Source organism: Notolabrus celidotus, chromosome 16 (genome assembly GCF_009762535.1).
Source record: "Notolabrus celidotus isolate fNotCel1 chromosome 16, fNotCel1.pri, whole genome shotgun sequence".
NCBI classification, from domain to species: domain Eukaryota; kingdom Metazoa; phylum Chordata; class Actinopteri; order Labriformes; family Labridae; genus Notolabrus; species Notolabrus celidotus.
In genome coordinates, this window is record NC_048287.1 from 22,955,778 (window position 1) to 22,977,290 (window position 21,513).

The window sequence follows — 21,513 nt, forward strand, 5'->3', positions numbered from 1 at the left end:
TGGCTATGTTGATACTTATGTGATACTTACTTACTTACTTCTTATGTTGATCAATCACAACCTAAATATAAATCTAAATCTTCCTTTGCACAGATTTCTAGATCTCCTATTTGCTTTTCACTAATTTGTCAACATGTTAAGACCATTAAAGTTGTATTTTTACTGTCTTCATGGAAATTAGAAGTAGAAAGATTACAGTAGTTTTGTTTTTACTGATTTAGTGTCTTTACCAACGAATGTATGCAGCATCCACAATCTTCTAAATGTCTAATGTCACAAAAATGTACCTGATGGAACAAATTGTAGGGCGTTTGTTATTCTACTGTACAATTCCAGGATGTGTCTGTAGAGTTTATGGTCAGCCAGAGTTTAAGGAGATGGATTTGGAACTAAAACTAAACCAAAAGAATTCCTGGTGTTTCTCAAAAACAGCGATAACAGAGGAAAAACCCTAAAAATACAGGATCAACATTTTTGCCCGACTACTCATCTGACCCAACTGAAAAAACAAGAGAGACTCAGCTAGGGAGGAGACCAAGGGTCAGTGTGAAGGAGCTGCAGAGCTGTGATTATGGATTTATCTAAAAACACAACAATCAAAAGTAGCATGCAACACATCCGAGCCAAAAGAGTCACTTCTGAAAGAGACGTGACACATGACAAACAAAGAAGAACATGTGGAGGACTGAGAGGATGAAAATACTGTGTGAGACGATGAAACCTAAATGAACTTCTTCTTTCAGCGCTGATACAAAGCACTTTGTTTGGCAGGACTCAGACTCATCGTGTCCATGCAACAGCCTCCCTGCTGTGAGGAGCGGTGGCAGCCTCACACAGTGAAGATTTGTGAGGAGAAAAGGAACAACAAATGGAGCTGAAAAAGGCAAACTCCTGTCAACAGCCAAGCATTTCAGCATTTGACACCTTGCAGTGCAGAAAATGTGTATTTGAACGGGACGATGACACAAGCATGAAGCTAGATCAACAATAGAGGAGCTTCAGAGCGAGAACACAAAGCCTGTAGATGATACAGTTAATCTTAAATCTGCCCTGAGCTGGAAGTGAATAATAAAGACTCTAAATATCAAATTTAAAAGTTAGGCGTGCAGTTTCTTTTTATCTATGGCCCTTTTCAGAAATAGAGCAACTACATTCTTTAAATTATTTAAATAAAATAAACTAAACATTTATTATATTCAGGGTTTTATTTGAGGCATTAAAATTAGTTTGGACAGGACACTACTGTTACACATGACAAAGTAATTATTATTATTATTTTATTAGTATTATTTATTTCTTTTTAGCTGTCTGTGTAAAGCACTTGTATCATTATTTATTTTTTATGTACATATATTTTGTATCTGTCTGTGTAAAGCAATTTTATTATCATTTTTTTATTATACTTATTTGTGTCTGTCTGTGTACCACTATCACTATCACTTTGTGGCGTTCTCTGCCTGTGAAAAAGTGCTATATATAAATAAAATATATTATTATTATTATTATTACTGCCTGAGGGACTCTCCTTTTTACTTTAAATGTATGTACATGTATTTAAAATTACTTTTAAACATTCCATTTCAAATTATATCAACGACCGTTTCGTTTTTAAAGTGATCGTTCAGAGACTTCTTACTTTCCTTACTACTCTGATGCAATTAATAAATAACCTCTGACAGGTTTAAAAACACCATTACTGTGGTTTCTAACGTCTATCCTATTCCCAATATAGCTGTGAAGTAAACCCATGCAGACGAGAGGACCATTCATTGCATGTGTAGGGCTTGCTACCATGGAAACATACTGTCTCATTCCTGAATCCATATTGCGGCTCTGTGCAAATATCTAATTCCAGACAGAAATGAATTCAACTTATAAACAAACATGAGCAAAGTTAATGAAAAGCAGAGAACCTGCAAACTTCTTCTACAGATACAGATAATTCAGGAGGATAGCATGTTTCTTTCTTTCTAAAATTTGAGCTATTTAATTTTTTGTCGACTTTAAATATTTACCCAAATAGAGGATGACAAACTGATTACCGTGTCAGCCTAGTGATTAGTCCGTCACTCTGTAAAAACCATTAAGTGTATAAAGAACGGACAACACTGATATGAAGCTGAAGACCTCCTCTATATGCACTGATATATTACGCTGGTGGAGCCAAGGTATGTGCAGAAGCGACCTGGCTGTTAGAGCCACGGGATTGATGTCACACCCTTTTTCCACTAACCAAAACACACATTAAACCTCATGACTAATCATGAAGATCCCTCAGGTCAGTACAGTCCACAGCAGAACAGATACATGTGGTGATTTGAAGCAGACACTGGCTGTGGAAAGTTCAGTGACTCTTCTGTTTGTGTTTGTTACATTTTCTCTCATGGCTGCAGGAGCCCACATTTTCCAACAGGGCTGCCACTCGATCACCTTTTTAAAATTGAATAACTCATTATTCCTAATACAACTCGGACATAAATAAGTATGATAGGAACTAACTTTAATGACGGAAACCGTGTTTGAACATTTTTTTATTTGACGTGTTTTAATCTAACAGTTTGACCCTAATTCCATCTGTTAACATGGAGGAGGCGGGGTTTATGGCCTGTACTGCAGTCAGTCAGTAGGGGGAGCTCTAATTATTTTTGGCTTCACAGTAAGTGAACACTTACAGCGTCCAGTTTAGGGTTGTAAAGGGGCTGAAAATTTACGGTAAATTTCCAGAAAGTTTCTGGTAAGTTTCCATTGGAAGTTAAGCTGGGGAATTTTGGAAATATTCCAAATTGGAAACTTTCTATGAAAATTATGGGAATTAATGGGAATTAACTGAGAATTGAGGGTAATTTAATGGAAATATAACATAATATAATGTAGTATAATATAAATATTACTCATCCACCTGACCCAACCCATTCAAAAATGAACAAAAAATGCAATCCCAAGTCATTTTTGTATAAATATATATATATATATATATATATATATATATATATATATATATATATATATATATATATTATTGTACTGTACACCTTCTTGTTTGCTGCTGTAACTCCATGAATTTCCCTGTTGTATGACGAATAAAGGAGTATCTTATCTTATCTTACATTCAAAATGTTAAATGAAAAGAGCCCCTCTCCCTCCAAAAAAGTCACCTTTCAACATGCAAATAAAAAAGCATCTCCCCTCAAGCTTCTCAAGCCTAGCCTCTGCAGGATTCTAGAAATCATCTGTGCATGTGATGGAGGAATGCACAGTGCATGTAGGGGGTGTGGTCTCAATAGCCCTGCAGTAAGCAGTGTGCTATGTGCATGTGATTGAGGAATAGCATAGATATATTCAACTGTACTTGCATGAAATCTGGTTGTTTCAGTCAGGATTATGCTAAAATATATTTTCCCCAACTATATTTAAGTTCTCTATTAAGAGCCAACCTTCAATTTAGTAAATTCCTGGTTTATTCCTGTTAATTCCCATGGAAAGTTTCCAACTTTGAAAATTCCCGGAATTTTGCAACCCTAGTCCAGTTTAATACACAGCCTATGGTAGAAACAATGTGATGTATCATGTATCAATATTCTATGTTTCAGTGTCAAATAAAGACAAATAAAAGAATGCAACTCAATAAGTTTAAAGAAGGCCAAAAGGTATTTCAATCCATGAATGTCATAAAAGTCTCAGCTTTGAATATTAAGACCTCAATTACCAACAGTGACAGAATCATGGCCGTGAGTTTTTTCTATATGCAGTGACACAGACAACTGTAAGCTAATTAAGATGATCTCAGCCCTAAACGATGGTGCAACCTGATGCTATTGCGTTGATGAACCGTGAGAATAGACGTAAGGGTATAGGAGCCCTCATATCTATAAAAAACAAGCCACCAAAAACAGAAGCACCCTAAAACTGAGCCTCACCTGCTTGTTCCTTTCGTCGGTGATCCGTTGGATCTGAATCTTTTTCCTACCCATGATGCTTTGTGGTTGTAGACACAAACGTCGCAGTCAGTCAAGTGTAGAAGTGCCTCTCAGGGGGTGAGAGAGGAAGTTCAGTCTGTGACCTCTTACTTCAGCCCAAAAACAATCACACACAGTCCAGCATCCGAGGACACACGCACACACACATTTCTCTGCCCAGGTGTGGCGAGGCAAAGTTGTCGAATCCTCAGACTGTCGGACGGTGAGAGTGAAGAGAGGGCGCAGCAGAGACGTGTGAAGTTAAGGAGCAGAGGACCTCAGTTCATAGTTTGGGTCACAGGGAACAAAGTGACAAACTTCCCTGCAGCTGCTGTGTAGACAGAGGACGTCGCTCCTCTCCTGTATGAGACAGACAGACAGACAAAGGTCACTTAGATGTTGCACATGTTCACAACACATCACAAAAACTAAGGACAAGACAACACAAGGGACTTTTGGAGCAATCAATCAAAGAGATCTGTTGAAGGGGAACAAATGATTATAACCCTGTGGTGAGAAAATGAAAATAAAAGCCAACCTCAAATGAACTTAAAGCTCCTGTGGGTCACTTTGGGCTTGTGTCAATTTTGGTGCCCTCTGTGGAGAAAGCAGTCTTTGTTTTCGTTTTTCTCTTTACACATAAAATAAGCGATTCTTCACACAAAAATCTTCTGAGTCAAATGTATCGCTCATTGAGGAGCATTTTAATTATTATTAAATTAATTATTAATACTTATTTAATTGTATTAATTATAATTATCAATAAAATAATAACTAATTATGTTATTTTACATTCTCTTATTGTATGCTATTTTTTTTTTCTATGATTTATCTGATTGATAATAGATGATTTTATTTTAAATAGTAAATGGACTTGCACTTATATAGTCCTTTTCTAGTCTTTCTGAATACTCAAAGCACTTTTTACACTACCCGTTGCACTCACCCAAAATTCACTCGCTGATGCTGTCATATGTTTCGGGTTAATCTCAATCACACACATTTACACACCGCTGAACAACAGCGTGTCTTGCCCGAAGGACACTGGGATCAAACCGCCAACCTTCAGTTTGATCGACGACCAACAGTACCCACTGAGCCATAGCCTCCCCAATTTACTCTTCTTACTTAATGGTCTTCTTTGCTTTTTTAGGTCACAAAGAGACATTCAAATTAATTACAGTCTGCTTCACAACCACATAAAAACTCCTCACAGGAGCTTTGAGTAAAAAGAGGACAGTCGTACAATCTGACTAAAAGAGCTGGAGCAGTACAGTCATCAACATTTAAGTTCTCCATCCAGATGACACTTTGTACCAAAGAGATGCTGTGGCTTCCTATGTCCAAGAACCAGTCACAGTATTTCATCAAACCATGTGCTTCAGTCCTGCTTCAGGCTCAGTTTTGGTGCCAGCATCAAAAATAAGCACAATTTTGATTGTTGTAACAGCCACTGTAAGGTGCAGAGTTTATCCTTCTTTACCACCTCCCCTCCAAATGCACACACTACAAAGTGTACTACCACTACATAGTGGATTACCTTGTGCACCTTGTGTTCCCAAAGTGTGGGTCGGGACCCCCCAGGTGGTCACGAGACACAAATGGGGGTCCCTGAGATGTTTCCAGAATGTTTTTTTTTAAGTTTCCTAAAAAAATGTATTATCATTTTTATTATTATTATTTATTTTTGTTTATTTATCTTGTTTTGTTATGTTTATCTTCCTTTTTGTTTGTACTGTTAATTAATATTATTATTTTAATTATTTTTATTTTTATTGTATTTATTTATTTTTCTTCTCTTTGTTGGTTTTGTGTTATCTATTTGTAATTTGTTCACTTGTGGTGAACAAAGAAATACTGAAAAAATGCAATAAAAAAAGTTGAATGACATGTTATCTAAAAATAGTAAATTTTACCTATTAAAGTAAAAATATCAACAAAAATAGTAGCTTAATTTGAAATATAACCTTGAAAATAGAAAATGTAATGCATTTTCTGCCTTTCTTTGTTGCCAGATGACTCCTAAATTTAGAGTTAGTGAACACTTAATTATCAAAAGCATCAGTAGCAGTAGATTAATTCATAATGGCACAGGAAACACAGACACATGTTCATATAGGTAGGCTAATTTTCAGCGAAATGAAGCCACATTAAATCACTTTGAGGGACAGTGGGGGTCGCAAGTCTTTAGCACCTATATTTAGGGGGTCGCGGGCAGAAAAGTTTGTGAACCCATGCACTAAGGTAGAGCAACATGGTGGGTATCAGCCTTTAAATTTCACACGTTATTTTATTTTACTAGCTATATTCATTAGACACATCAATGCATTTTAACAAATCAGGTTACCCTCATCAAACACTTTGTGGGCTTTAGTAAAAGATTTGGTAGATTAAGAGATTATCAAATTGCTAAACTGTGAGTCATCAGGATGTTGCATCGATGTTTCACATAGAAGAATCTGAATTCCCTGGACTGGAGATCCTAATGCTCATTCAGCGATTACTTCAGGAGGATGTTTATAATGATTTGACATCAAATTTACAAATAAACGATACACTTGAGATCGTGGGGGTAGTTTTACAGCACAGGGTTATGCTTGAATATTTATTTGGAATAGCTCTAAAGCAAGTCAGAAATCCTTGAAATCCTCCTTGACATTATGATACAAGACAAATGTTGAATATGAAAGCCTTGAGAGCTCTTCAAACTCTGTATGAGCTGAAAACGTTAGAGTAAAAGAACTTACCACTCTCCTTGTTATGATGCATTTTTGATTTTTCCTGCATGAAGTCTGTTTTTACTGTAACCAGACAACAATCTTTACACATAAAGAATCAGATTAAGTTCAGATTTAGGACTCAATAGTATTTTAACGCACTGTGCATTGATTAAATGTTAAAAATTATTTCCATTATAATGCAGGAAAAGTATGAAAGTGACACAGACTGTCTTTCTTGAGATAAGAGATTTAAACTAATCTAATTTAAGTTTACAGCACAGCCACAAAGTGAATCATGTGCAGTAGTAATCACAACTCAGGATTCAAAAATTAATTAAACTTGGTGAGGCATGATGCTGATTGTTTTCAGGTAGGCTGGCTGCTCTGGTGCATTCAATCAGCTGTTACCTGGAGCTGAAATGAATGAAAGCGTTGATCACTAGAAGATACAACAATCATTACGCTGGACTTCCACCAGATCTGTGTCCGGTTCATCTCTGATCTGCTGGGGTCCCGCTCCGTGCTCTCTCGTCCGTCAAAACACCCTCTGGCTAAGTTTTCAGAGCACAGCACTGAGCAGGACCGCTGGACAGCTGGAGACATGGGACCGAGGTTTTTCCCAAGGTAATTACTGAATCAACGATTATCTGACTCCTCTCCTCATCCATGTTGTCTTTATTGGCCTCTGAAAACCTCTGACCTGTTGACTCAGGCCTGGCTCCGCTAATTATAGGTGCATTTAGACCAAGAGTTCCGGGGTCTTTTAGCCCCCAGAACTACTTTCCCTGGAACTAAAAGGTTCCTGTGCCCGAATTGTTGTCTACGTTTTGACTGCGAGCCGAAGTCCCGGGTAGATTGTGCAAATCAGGCCAGTGACGTGTGGAGAGAAAAAATTATATTAAGTAATATTTTGAAATCTTATTAAAAACCTAAACTAGTATACATTCCCAGGAACTCCCTCTGTGTTTCAACAACTCTTTAAACTCCACAAACACTGTTACGTACAACCGAAAGTCCCAGGACCTTTGAAAAGTATTACCCCCCAAGCAGGGGCTTTTCAGGGGGGAGATTATCTACCCCTGAACTAAATTTAGACCCTGGTTCCTCCGGTCGAAACGCACGTAGTTCAGGGGTAAAGTCCTTAGTTCCGGGGTAGAGTTCCTGCGGTCGAAAAACACCATGAGATGGTCTAACAATAACAAGGAGTGTTTTATTCTGAAAATTAACTTCTTTAATTTTGTTTCAATGCCTGACTTCCTGATCTGCTCTGTGCAGATCGAGCAGCATCTTTGGAAGACTTGCAGATGATCCGGAGGGATCAGAGACGCAGCCGGAACACAACAAAGTGGATCCAGTGGAAGTTAACATTTTGACTAGAATCAGATCCGGTGCTGTAATGGTTGGAGACAGACCGGACACGGATCTGGTGGAATTTGGCCATAAATAGTAACTTACAAAGATGATGAATGGAATATACTGCTGAAATAAATGCTAAAAAAAAGATGTAAATTCTAAATCTACTCTATTTTAAATGCTCAACAGACTCAACTGGACTGGAGGCTTACAAAATCCATGTTTCTCACATGCCCTATAGTTTAACCGCCTATTGGCAGAGGCTTATGGAGAAGATAAGCCTGAGAATCGATGGAGGTTTCCTGTCTACCCTCTGCCTCTTGAATAGCTTAAAAGCTAATGAAAGAATAAGTGAGAAAGAAGCACAATGGTTAGAGGCTGCGCTCAATATGAACAGGGTCGTATTGAGACACTGGACAGGTCAGACAAACCCTGCCTTCTGTAAGTGGTTAAGAAACGGCCTCCTATGAACAAATGATCTGTGCAGTAAATGGGACACTGGACAGAAATATGGGACTCATCTCTGACACAGAGGAGCGCTGTATACATGTTTGTAGTAATGCATGTAAGCCTTTGTTTAGGTGAGTGTGTATTATTTTTTGTTGGGATATTATCAGTTATCTATTTGGTTTTTTTCTTGTCAGGGGGGTTTAAGAGCGCCCCATGTACAGTCCTCATCGCAGCGGTTGCGGGTTCGACTCCTGGGCTCGGACATTTGCTGCATGTCCTCCCCCGCACTCTGCTCCCAACATTTCCTGTCTCTCTTTAACTTTCCTATCAAATACAAAAAAATATATGAAGAGTTTATTTGCAAAATACAGATAACTCACTTTTTTTAAATTTAAAAAATGTTTCAAAAAACATGTTTTTTTCATTACTAGCTTTAGGTATTATCAATCAATTGAAGTTGGGTTGCTCAAGTCAAAGTGACATTACTAATCAGAGGCATCTTAAAAATTTAACTTTATTAAAAATCTATATTAGAAAAACATTTGTTTTTTGAAAATTTATGAAAACGGCTGTTTTTGCAAATTAACTCTTCAATATATATAATAGATTTTTAATACTTACACTTATTTTGTTGAATTATTTTTGTGAATAATTTATATGAATTCTATATTTATTTGAACTTATTTTTGGAAAATTATTTTAAAGCTTATTTCTTGTATATATTTTTTTTAATATGTTTTATCATTTTTAGTAGTAGGTGAGTGACAATATAAAATATGTAAAATATAAAACACTGCTTTCTCTACATGAAGACAATTGAAAAATTTACACATTTGAAAAAATCATGAATGTCAGATTTATTGACAATAAAATAAATGTTGAACTACAGCCCTGTTCACATAGTACCTGTCTAACTTCTTCAAATTTGAGAACAGGATTTCAACTAATTATAATTTCTATAACCCTTAAAATAAGAGCATTATACCATTAATTGTTCAGTCTGTAAGTTGCCAAAGTGACGTATTAAAGCTTTCTTTTGTCAAACTCTGTGCTGCTATATTTGACAAAGAAAGGCATCATTGATTGTATTTGAAAATGTTAAACTCCATGGATGTTTGACATTTTGCCTGAACATTCAGTGACAAGGTTCATCATTTATCATATTTAATATTGCTGATAAATTCCTCTTGGTTGATTAATCCATTAAACTAAGTTTGGGATTATTTCATTAAATTACATTCAGCATGTTTTCTGTTTGTTAGTCTAAGGCTGATCTGTGAGCTTTTTAATATCCTTCATAATAGGAGGAGATTATAAACACGTTTAATAAGGACACCACACATTTGGCTGTGAAAATGAGGCTGTGATACAAAAGGATCCCAAAGGTAAATCTTCAAAGTCTCCCTGCTCCAGTGAAAACTGGCATTAAAGAACCTGAATAATCAAGATCAGAAAGAAACTGACAACAAAACTGCTCCACATTTTCAGCATCTTCAGCTCCCAAACCATTTTTCCTCCTCCCTCCTACATGGAGGCTCAGCCCTGTTGTGTTAAGTTTTCCCTGCAGTCTTGACCCTCTGTGTCCGTGCTTTCCTGTGGGATTGTTGTCAGGCCAGACGGAAAATATGAAAACGCCAGTGGAGTGCACATGGGGCCTCCGCAAACCACATTTCAACACTTTAGTGTCCAGCTTGAGAATTAATCAGTGGTTGTAATGAAATCCAGCGTATTAGGTTCAACTTTTGAAATCTCTGCCATGAAATGCATGAAGAGCAGCAGCTTCAGCCTTCTGTATCAAACATTTACCCACTGAAGCAAATTCAATATGAACGTTTTTCAGCTTGCTGACACTGACCCCAGAGAGTGGGTCGAGTATTTGCCAAAAGAAGACCATCAAGTATGTTATTTTCTATGAATTCAAGTGTCAGAATGAGAGTTTAGTCTTTGTAGGGGGGACAGCTGGGCTTAACATAGAAGTGCCACATAGAGAGGCTACAGGGGTCGCTAGTTTGACTCCCTTTCAAGACTACTTTCTGCATATCATTGCCCAATCTCACTTCTCCCAATCCCCATATTGTTACTGTTCACTCAGTATTAATTAGGGGTGGGACAAAATATCAATTTGGCAATATATTGTTTTCCTGACCTGTGTGATACAACTATTGATACGAGGGGTCTGAAAAGAGAGATTTTAATTGGACAAATACAGCACTAGATTTCCATCAGTTCAACTCCACACGTCCCTACTTAATTTCATCTCAATGAAAACAAACCAGAGTGCAGTGAATAAATACATTAGTCCTGCACTTTGTCTTTTAATGAGTAGTTTTTATTCTTTGATTAATTTGATATTGTGATATATCGCTACATCATTCTTTTGCAATATATCAATTATCGCTGTATCGCTGCATTGTGATATTATAGTAATCATGGGTCAAGTATTGTATCGTATCATGAGTCGGAAGTCACAACTTACTAGAGGTGTGAAAAAATATCGATGCAACAATATATTGCGATACTTTCACCTCTGATATAATATCGATATTTCAACTCTTCATATACATTTTTTGTCAAATTAAAAAGTCATAGCCCTTCCTTGACTACATCAAGGCTCTTAGAGGACCCACATGACACCTCAATGCCTTTGCCTTTTAATCACACAAAATAATTGCACAAAAGGATGACCATAGCAATATGTAATATGGAGTGCTACACAGATGATGTGTTTTTTGTTTTAGTTTTTTTGTTTGTTTGATTGTTTGTTTTTCTGCCTTTTTGTTTTGTTTGTTTCGTGTTGTTTTTCCTGTTTTTGTTTTTGTTTGTAGAATGGGATGGGGGTGGGGGGTATGTTCTTCTTTGTTAACCTTCTGAATGTTCTTTGTCTTCTAAAAAAGTTATAAATAAAGTATTTAAAAAAAAATTTATTTATTTTTTTAAAGTCATATTTTAGCCTAGCTGGAACTAAAATACGACTTCAGTCTTTCAAAAAACAAAGTGGAAAAGTTGTTCTCAATCAAATAGTTTTGACTTAATTTTTCCTTTCAATTTTGAGTATTATTGTGTGATTTAACGCCATCTCTATTTTTTTTCTTAATTAACTGTGTAGAATATCGCAATATATCACAATGTTTTGATATCATGATATATCGTGATACTATCATATCGTGACCCAAGTATTGTGATGCGTATCGTACCTTGAGGTTCTTGCCAATACTCACCCTTACAAGTGACAGGTTATTCTGAAACAGAGGCACTACTGTGGCTTGACACTTCTCCAGAAATAAAAAGGAGCAGATTCAATCAAAGTGGGGGAAGACATGCAGCAAACAGTCGCGGCCGGGAGTCGAATCGGCGGCCTCAAGTTGAATAGGCTAGCCTCTGTATGTGGGGTGCTTAGACCGCTAGGCCACCAGCCCCCCCATCAAAGGTTTTTAATAACCAAAATAACACTGCTTGATTGTTTTTGTTTAGTGTTAAGACAGGAGACAATGAGCAATCAAAACCCATAAAGAGGAAATCAGCCGGCTTTTATGGTGGAAAGATTCCAGCTTGTCAAATAGTATAATTTGCTGATTCTTTGTGCATTTAAACAAATTAATTTGATAACTTCAGGCATATACAAACAAATCAAGAAAAATGGAGACAATACTTTTTGACTTTTCAGGGACTGTGGAGTGTGGACAGGTTGTTGGTCTTATAGAAGAAGTGACAAATTCAATCACTGTTGTAGCTCTAAACTACAGCTTCAATTAGCTCTAATTAGCTTCTCCACAATTTAACATGGTGCCTCTTGTAACCAGTGAAGTACTCTCTAAATATAAGCACATTCAGTTGAGAGATGTTTCTATATTTATTCGATATATGTCGCATATATGTGCCAGGGAATTTTACGGTTTAAATGCTGTCATTAAAAGTTAGCTTCTGTGTTGGCAGCAGTGAAGAGACCTTAATACGTCCATTTTTAAACACCATTACATACAGTCCATTAACTGAGTCAGATAGCCTGCAGAGATAATCATGTATGAAGTGATTTGTGCGGTGGCAGGCTTAAGATTTTCATACATTATGTCTGTAATCACAGTAGTGCTACCATTATAGGTAAGACTTCAACTCTCAACAATTACTGCAACAAGTCAGGAATGGGGTTATGGCTACTGTTGGAGGGGAAATGATGAAAAACTGCCATTTCCTGACTCGATTAACTTTACCGCTGTTAAGCTACCGTAATATCTTTGATTAGCCGTGAATTGACAAGAATTGGGCTTCACTTCAAGGCTTCTGTCTGGCCTCCGTCTTCCTGACTGCCCTCTGCATGGCTGCCCCTCATTACTGTAATTGACACGTTCATCCCTCCTCTTCCCCCCTCAAGGCGCTGATGGCTCAATTAGGAGCTGGCTGGAGGACTGATTGGACGGCGAGATAATGAGGTCGCAGCTTGGCTAAAAGTGCGTTCAGCCAAACCAACTCGTTCAGTGACCAACGGGACGGACGAGAAGCAGAAAAGGCCATTGCAAAAGTAGGTCTAAAGACACATATGGACAAGAGCGGTGGAAAGCAAGTGACTCCGCTCATTATCTTCGTTCGGTGACTCCGATGAGCCACGCACATGTCATTGGAATTGTCCAAGTGAGGGTTATGCAACCTTTGAATATTGTTCTGATGAAGGACAGGGCAATCAAGCTCAGGGTAGGCATCTGTCTGTTTTGGAGTAGTGTAATTAGTGGCTGTGACCTTTAGCGGATTATGCACTAGCCAATGAAATGTGCCAAAGCCCTGAGATAAATGGTCCGAGCCTCAAACGTGACTTGCAGTGGGGTTTGCCCCTCCGTGGCTCTCAGACAGGGCTTTAGGACGGTCTTAATGGCTCAATCTCAACCCCCCCAAAGATGGACAGCGCTCGTTTGCTCTCATACAGACTTGTGACTCTGCATGAACATTCACCTAATAATGACAAGGAACACTGGGTAGTAGAAGATTTATATTTTTGGTTCACTAGTAAGCATAACAAGTTCATAACGCTGTAATCCACTACTGCTGTGAAATGTCAGAAAATAGGCACAAATTTTGTCTGTTTTCAAATTCTTTTTTATTTTTTGCTGGACCAAGAGTCCAACACCCGTCCTAAAAAATACTCAAATACATTAACGTAATACACACCCAGAAAATAAAAATTAAATACTCAAACTTCAACTGATTCCAAAGATACTCAAATAAGAAGTCCATAGGCAGAAATGCAATCTACCAACCAAGATGTATCATGTCATCTGTCCTAATGTTGATAAGGCTACTACTTTTCTTTTTTTTACATTCAATTCTGGCTGTTGGCGGCGTATCGCCACAGAATATAGAAGATGTAATATTGAGGATAAGAAAGTAACAGTAACATAATCATAGATGTAAAAAAAGAAGAGGTTTTCTTGTGTAAATGACTCAATTAGCTTACTATTATTGCTAACTACGAAGTACCGAAGCAGTAATGTAACGTAATTAAATGACCTTTCATAAGTTACTTTATGTTGATAAAGCACCTTGGCTGATAGAGGCACAAGGTTGGGATATATTTTGTTTCTTAAGCAAATTAATATGAAGTGACTTTATGACTTTTGTAGTTCTGTTACATTTTATGTGAAGGTGTTTAAGCTAGCAAAAATGCAACCATAACATCGGTCACGTTTAAAGCAATAAGCTACAATTTAATTTTGCAACAGAGTGACTAGGGCATACCATGTGTCAGTGTGTATTTTATCTATAATATATAGGCTGAAGTGTGCATATACAGTATAATGAAGTGAAAGAGTGCATTTCAGGTTATTTTGTTATAAAAAGGGCAACTTGATATATCATTCCTGAGCTAATTCGGAATAGCTAATGCACTCTATTTTGAGGTAAAAAAAAAGTAGTTACATTTTTGGGACATAATAAACTTAATTAATAATTTCAAGGTTTAAATTACATAATTTACGGATTGAATTGAACACATGTAATTATAAAAAGGTAAAGGGATCTTGTATGTGTACGAAGGTATTGATATTTTTCTTTATTGAAATTTTGTGAACCATCAGGTGGAGACTCAAATCGTTAATGAGTAAGTACCAAGCGGCAACCTCTGGTCTCAAACTATGAAGCCCATGAGGAAGTGTTATACACTGCAGTTCATTGAGAATCCGCTTGAGGCTGGCTGCAGAAACACCGGAAACCACATAGACCCCAATTCAAAAAAGACGATCTTTGCAGCATTAATAAGTTAACATGTTTACAGCCTGGTTCAAAAAACGGCTTGGCCCTACAAAGCTAATTTCTCTATAAGCACACACTGTACGGGGGGGTGAATTTTTTCTAACACGGCGGTTCAGAATATATTAAGATTACGAGTTTTTGCCAAAATAAGGACATGACTGACTTGACTCCCAGACAGGAGCACAAAGCTGTTGGCTAGGAGGCTCAAACTCCGCCTCCTCACATCACACTATGCCTGGTTGAGTTCCGCATTTCCAATATGGCTGCCGCTGTCGATTGGCTTCAAAACAGCGTTCAGGAACAGATGGGTGACGTCACAGATACTACGTCCATTATTTATACAGTCTATGGTAAGTACCTGAACCACATCCTTTAAAGAGAATCCTGTATTCTTGCTAATGACCAGCAGCAGGGGGGGATACCACCAATTTGAAAAAAAGAAGTCCGATCACACCAGATGAGGTAATAACCATATTTCTCAGTGTATTTATTGCCTCATTAGACAGTTTCCTCTCGGGTAAATGGTCTCAGTCAGGATGTTAATTTGATTATCTGATCAATTATTCTGGACCCACTGACAGCTACATTGATAATAAAGCAGGCCGTGCTTTGAGGTTTGGCTAACTGTGATTGACATCACATCTCAAACCTTCTGTCTCAATGTGGTCACGTCTGGCTTCAAAACGAGGTAGCTATTACCAAAATGCCAAACACCAGGCTTCTAAACAGCAGACCAGACACCAATGGGTGATGTCACTGAGGCTACGAACATCTTTTTTATACAGTCCATGAACAAACCTAACGTGTCATGTCTAATTTAATCCATTTGCACTCAGATTATTTTTCCTACATGTCTGGTTTTTGGCAGTAACTCGTTGGTAACCTCTTCAAGCCCTCTAATGAAAGTCCTGAGGTTCAATTAAACGTCTATAACTTTGGAAAATCAAAAGGAAGTAAAGAGAAAGAGCTTATAAAAACCTTTAAAGGAACACTGCACTGCTTGACGAGACATGTCCCCCTAAATTGACCACTGAATGTATGCCTGAGGTTTCTTGTGAGCTGAATTCTTAAATCTACTGATTATGATTGTTTTTCTACAAAGAGCTGCCCAAAAGAACCAAACTTACAACTTAACATAAAATATTATTGAGTGCAACTTTGTAGACATGCCTGAATTTTTTCAGCAAACACTGGCCACAGTTACATGATGTTTTTAATTCTGCATTAATTATTCAGAATTAAATAATTCAGAATTTAAGTATTCTCCTTCGCATTTACATGGAAATAGTAATTCCGAATTGAGGTTTACATGGAAAACACGTTTAATCGTCTCCATTCAATTCCGCTTAAGGTCTGGGGGTTGGGAAGGGTTCTTATTGGACAGGGGTGCGCGTGACATATTTACGTCTACCAGAAGAAAACAGACTCCAGTTCCTGCTTCTTATATTTTCGGTAACAACATGGAAGACCACACAATAAGTACAATTTTCACTTTGATTTGACTCTGACTCTGTCAGGGGAACCTCCCTCGATTAACGTGGACGCTACAGCTTAAAAAAGGTCCACATTTTTATGCGTCTGTCCATCAACTCTTTTTATGATATCCATTTCTTCTAAGGCTCCTATTAAATAAATAGTCTCGGCTCAGGTGGCCATAATGGAATATGTGCCCGCCAGTGTGGAATATGTGCGTCATTGAAACAGGACAAGGGAGCTAGCACGCGCAGAACGACCAGAATTAATTTAAAGCGGAATGAACATATACATGATAGAGGAATTATTCAATTCGGATTTAAAATCAGAATAAACCAGCCACTTACTTCGAATTTAAGTGTGATTCGGAATGGTCATTTTCATTCTGAATTAGGTGTTAGCATGGTCATTTTTAAAGAGAATTTAATCTTTATTCTGAATTAAAGAGGATTTAAAAGTCTCATGTAAACGTAGCCACTGAGAATAAAAACTGGGAACTGGGAAAAAAATGTGTGTTGTTTTTTTGTGCATTTTGTTTTTGTTCATACTGATATTATAATCACATAGCGTTGCTTTAAGAGTATTGCTATCACAAACATCCATGCTTGAATGAAAAATAGCATCATGTGTTTGATTTGTTCTTTGTTTTGTCAGCCTCTTTGATTTGAAAGACTCCACATCCCCACACCGCACCTGAGGGTAACAGTTCAAAACCTAAACACTGTTGTAAGAGTTGCTGCTGCGGACTTGAAGACACTGTGTGATAGTTTTCTTCTGCTCATCAACCACTCCCAGCTTTGTGAGCTCAAAGTCCTACCCATAGAAGCTGCAAGTTTCAACAACCCTGTTATTTTAAGCAATTTTAATCAAATACTTCTGTTGATCCTAATATTGAACATGTAGAAAAATAGCAATTTCTTGGATTCATGAGCAATTTCAGGAGGAAAGTAGCTTTGACTCCCAAAAACAGGATTTAGCACTAAACCTGACAAACACATCACACATTTCAATAAACCTGATAGTAATAGAACTGATTGGTGAAATATATTGTGCATGCTCTCAAGTGGAACATCTGTACTACTTACAGATGTTGATACTAATCCATCTGCAGGGATGGCACACATGCTGGTGGTATCACTCTCTCTAACTGGCCTACTTCTAGCCCGGCAGCTTTGGTATCTACACAGGGATGGCACAGAAAATCATGGCTGCATAGGCTAATCACTGCATCCATACAGCCCCAATAAAAATCCACAATGCCTTGTTTGATTGCTCCTCACTATGTTCAATGAAACAGTTAATAAGGCATTTTTTTCCTGACTTCAGCACCATCGTGTTGTATCCTGCTTTTGTGTTATTTGTCTAAATCTGTTCCAGCAACAAAATCAAACAAACCTGAACCAGAGGAGGGAAGTAATATTTTAAAGGCTATTCCTAAGCAGGGGAAAAGCAGCTGCATGAACAGCTTTGAACAATAGGTCACTTATGTGTCTGTTTTCTCCTTAATCTCATTAAACTACTACCGACCGTGTTAGATCTGGTATGTGGGGGTCCACATGGGGGTAAAACGACCTCTCTTTTTAAAGCACAATAAAGACAGGAGTCCTAGCTGTAGTATCCTCTATGACAGATGGGAGTCTGGAGACTGAGAAGGCCCACTGACGGCAGACAGGTACCCTACAGGATCTAATCTGACAGCTCGGGAGCTAAACATTGCTCACAAAACCGTGTGTCCTGATTTTGAAGTAAACACCCTCCTTTTTCTTTCAGACACCAGAAGCAGGATTGGTTCTCAGAGCAAAAAAAGACGAGCCACTCTAAACAGGCCATTTCACAATTTTCAAGTTACGAGTCGACCGACAGCCATTACCTTCCTTACCCTCTCTCCATTTAACTGCGAGCTGGAGCACAGAGGCACTACTTTTCATCAAAATACAGACATAATGTATTCAGTTTAGGGCTGTTCTTTTGACTGATATAGACCAGTACAGTGTTCCTTGTTACTTTGCCGTATTTAAATAATAAAGCAAGCAGGTTTGTCCTCTTGTGCGAGGAAAAAGACGCAGGAAGGAAATGTATCACTCCACTTACCCTGAAATATTGCTGATAAAAACCGAAAATAGGCCTGCAGACTCCTGCTCCAGAGGCGACCCGTCTGCTTTACGAAGCATTAATTAATTACGCTTAAGCGACGTTTCTAATTAAGTGAATCCACGGCATTTTATTCCATTTAATGTTGAAGTAACTATACTGTCGACCCAGGCGATACAGTGTACCCAGTGTAGGAACAACGTCATTGACATTAGACCGTGATTGAGCCGTCGGGAATCCAATGAGAAGCTGACGTGCGGGTCATTCGACCAATCAGAGCGCAGCCTCACTACAGAGGGCGGGTTCCAAAGAGAGGACATGACGGAGGTGACGGCCATGTTCTGCAATAGTGTTTGTATCCCTCCGCCTCAGTATTTACCTTTTGCATGATTTTGCATGTGGGGAAAATGTCACTGTAGCCCCACTGTGCCCTGCCTGCTTTCCATACGAGAGCCCGCTAGGCCATTTGTTTTTTCCATTTGCCATAGATATGTGTACTGTTATTAGATAAAGCCTGTTAGAGTATATCAAAAGAGAGAAATGGGGTGAAGCGTCTTTCTTTTTCTCACTGGTCCTGTTATGATATATATTACCAGACGTTAATGCATCGAGTTAGAATATAAGTCACCTTGTGATAATTCACATAGTGTGGCGTTAATGCAGGGACATGTTTGTAAAACAGCCATGAGGGGTCCACAAATAAACTAATTATATCTCACAATACTTTTTACATTACAGTATATTAATGTGTGATATGCAGTGGTGGACAGTAACAGAGTCCATTTACTTGAGTACAGTACATTTTGTGAGCATCTGTACTTTACTTGAGTATTATTTTTTGGGGATACTTATTACTTTTGACTCCACTACATTTCTATCAGTGCTCTAGTTACTCACTGCTTTGGCTTGAAGTCAGCTCATGAATTTCCTTCTCTTTTCTGAAATCTGATCCCTAAGACAGTAAAATGTGTTTGTGTAGTTCTGTTTGTCTCAATGATTTAGACGTACCTGTATATCGTTCGTCTCCACGGTTGAACTTGGAGCAAACACAGAGTAAATTTCACTCAGATCAGGCAGTTCATTTAGAGGTGGTAATGATGGCTATAATTCTCCACTTGAGCACCCATGTCCATATCTTCAGCCTGTGTTAGAGGTTTTTGAAATGAAGAATGATACGTATCGTTTGACATGTTCTCCCTGTTTCCCACTCTGCCCAAACAAACAAAAATTCCCTGTCCAACCTGAGAAAGCGAGTTGAGCTATGTAAGGTTTGTTTCATTCCAGATGAACATTTCAAACTAAGTTGTCTGTGCTTGGAGTAACTTAGTTTCTGTTTTATTCCATGGTATAGTTTTTAGAGATTTAAAGTAACTAATGGTCTATTTGAATACTCGAGTATTTTTAAAACCAGGCACTTCAGGACTTTAACTCAAGTAATAATTTGACAGAGCAACTTTCACTTGTATTGGAGTAATATTTGACTTGGAGGATCTATACTTTGACTTAAGTAATGAAGCTGTGTACTTTGTCCACCACTGGTGATATGGCATGTACATGTCTTTGTAACATAATATCAAGTATAATTCGACTGTAGGCCTATTAAACATATGCAACTGTAATAAAACAACCTCTTCATGCAGATTAATGAATATTCTGTTACGAAAGATTACATGGCCAGATTAAAACACATAACATGGCTGTCGGCCAACAATTTAGGCCTATATTGTTCCTTCATACTCCAAATCCTCCATCCAACCTTAATCTTGGTTTAATCATATGCAAATGTATGTGCAATATGTACAATAAGAGTTAATATCAAATGGTAAATCAATAGTTTTCTCTACAAGACCAGGCCTCAAGGTATACTCAGTAACTCAGTGTCTCTGTGCAAATCATATGAAGGAGAAGTGCTTTAACATTCTTCTACATTTTCAGGGTACAGGATTCTACACTGGATTAATTTGTCTAACAATACATATGGAAAGTTTGGGTCAAGTGAAAGCTGCATAGACATTTAAAAAAGTGTTTTTCAGTTGTTTGCTGGTTGGTTTGTTTTTGGAGTCCAGCAAGAAGTTTGTGACACTTAATGGTCATTTCTGAGTCCCTCTTCTCAGGAGAAAAATCATGTCATTATTGCTCACAGTGTCATTTCAGTAGTGTCTGCAGGCAGCAGGCAGCCGTAGCTTGTTAGCGTGCTAAAAGCAGATGTAACTCTCTTCAGCTTGCTGTCAGTTCTCACACTGAAGGATTTATTGTGTCTGGTTAAGAAAACCTAGTTGCACCAGTTTTCTCAAGTCATTACTGGTGTAATAAAGTTGATAACTTTACAGCAACTTTTATGAAAATCATGGTTTAATAAATATATGCTTTAGTGCTTTGAGAAGTTATAATTATAATTGTTTTATTTATTTCTACCGTCTTGTTTTTAAACTCTACTTTTTCCAACCTCAACTCGATCTCAGCAGATGGCTGTTGAAGAGTCTTCAGATAACATTTGTTGTGAATTGGCACTATATAAATAAAGATTGATTGGTTTTAACTCTGTTACTCTAAATAGAATGAAGTATTATTATTATTGTATAATGTTCCTTAAAGGAGCACTTCTATAATTTTGAAAAGCATTGGTTATATAATGAGACAGATAAAACTGTCCCTTCAGAATGCTGAACAGAAAGGTCGAAACATTAGTTTGTCAGCTTAGTTTAGCAGATAGTTGAAAAAAAATTGGGAGACAATCTGATCTGACTCAGTCAAAAGTTAGCGAACTGAAAGAAAAGGCATTAAACCATCACTATAACATTTGTTAAATGTTGAAACCTGGTATTAAAGAAGGAAAAGAAAATACCACACCCTGTGAAGACAATTTGTTTATCTCAAAAAATACCTGTAGATATACAAAGCAGCAACCTCTGGTTGCAAGAAATCAAGCCAATGTGGAAGTATTAAAAACTGCAGTTCTGGCTCCAGGAGTACACACCAATTAAAAACGCCAACCTTTACAGCAGAAATAAACATGTTTACAGCTTGGTTCAAAGAAGGATATTAGTCTGAATAGCTACTCAGCAGTTTAGAAGATATTAAGATTAAGAGTTTTGCATAATTAGAGGCACTGACTTGACTGACAGCCCACCTCTTTACCTCACATTAGAACAACAGAAGTTAGGTTACGTTCAGTATTTCCAATATGGCACCCGCCGACGATAGGCTTCAGGAACAGAGGCATCAGGTCATAG

At 37.7% G+C, this 21,513-nt stretch overlaps 1 protein-coding gene across 5 annotated transcripts in view; it reads right to left on the reverse strand.

The window, feature by feature from the left end:
- The window catches only part of LOC117828157 (myocyte-specific enhancer factor 2D homolog), a 42,334-nt gene extending 23,844 nt beyond the window's left edge, over window positions 1-18,490 (reverse strand). For 3 of the 5 annotated variants that reach the window (XM_034705164.1, XM_034705161.1, XM_034705162.1), the window contains exons 1-2: window positions 18,281-18,476; window positions 3,918-4,316 (exon numbers count right to left, since the gene is read on the reverse strand). In XM_034705164.1, coding sequence (XP_034561055.1) covers window positions 3,918-3,971 — 54 coding nt within the window. In that variant the 5' untranslated portion in view covers window positions 3,972-4,316; window positions 18,281-18,476. Of the gene's footprint in view, window positions 1-3,917; window positions 4,317-18,280 lie in introns of all 5 variants that reach the window. The other 2 variants (XM_034705165.1, XM_034705160.1) reach the window with 2 other exon arrangements.
- Between the last annotated feature and the right edge of the window lie 3,023 nt (window positions 18,491-21,513).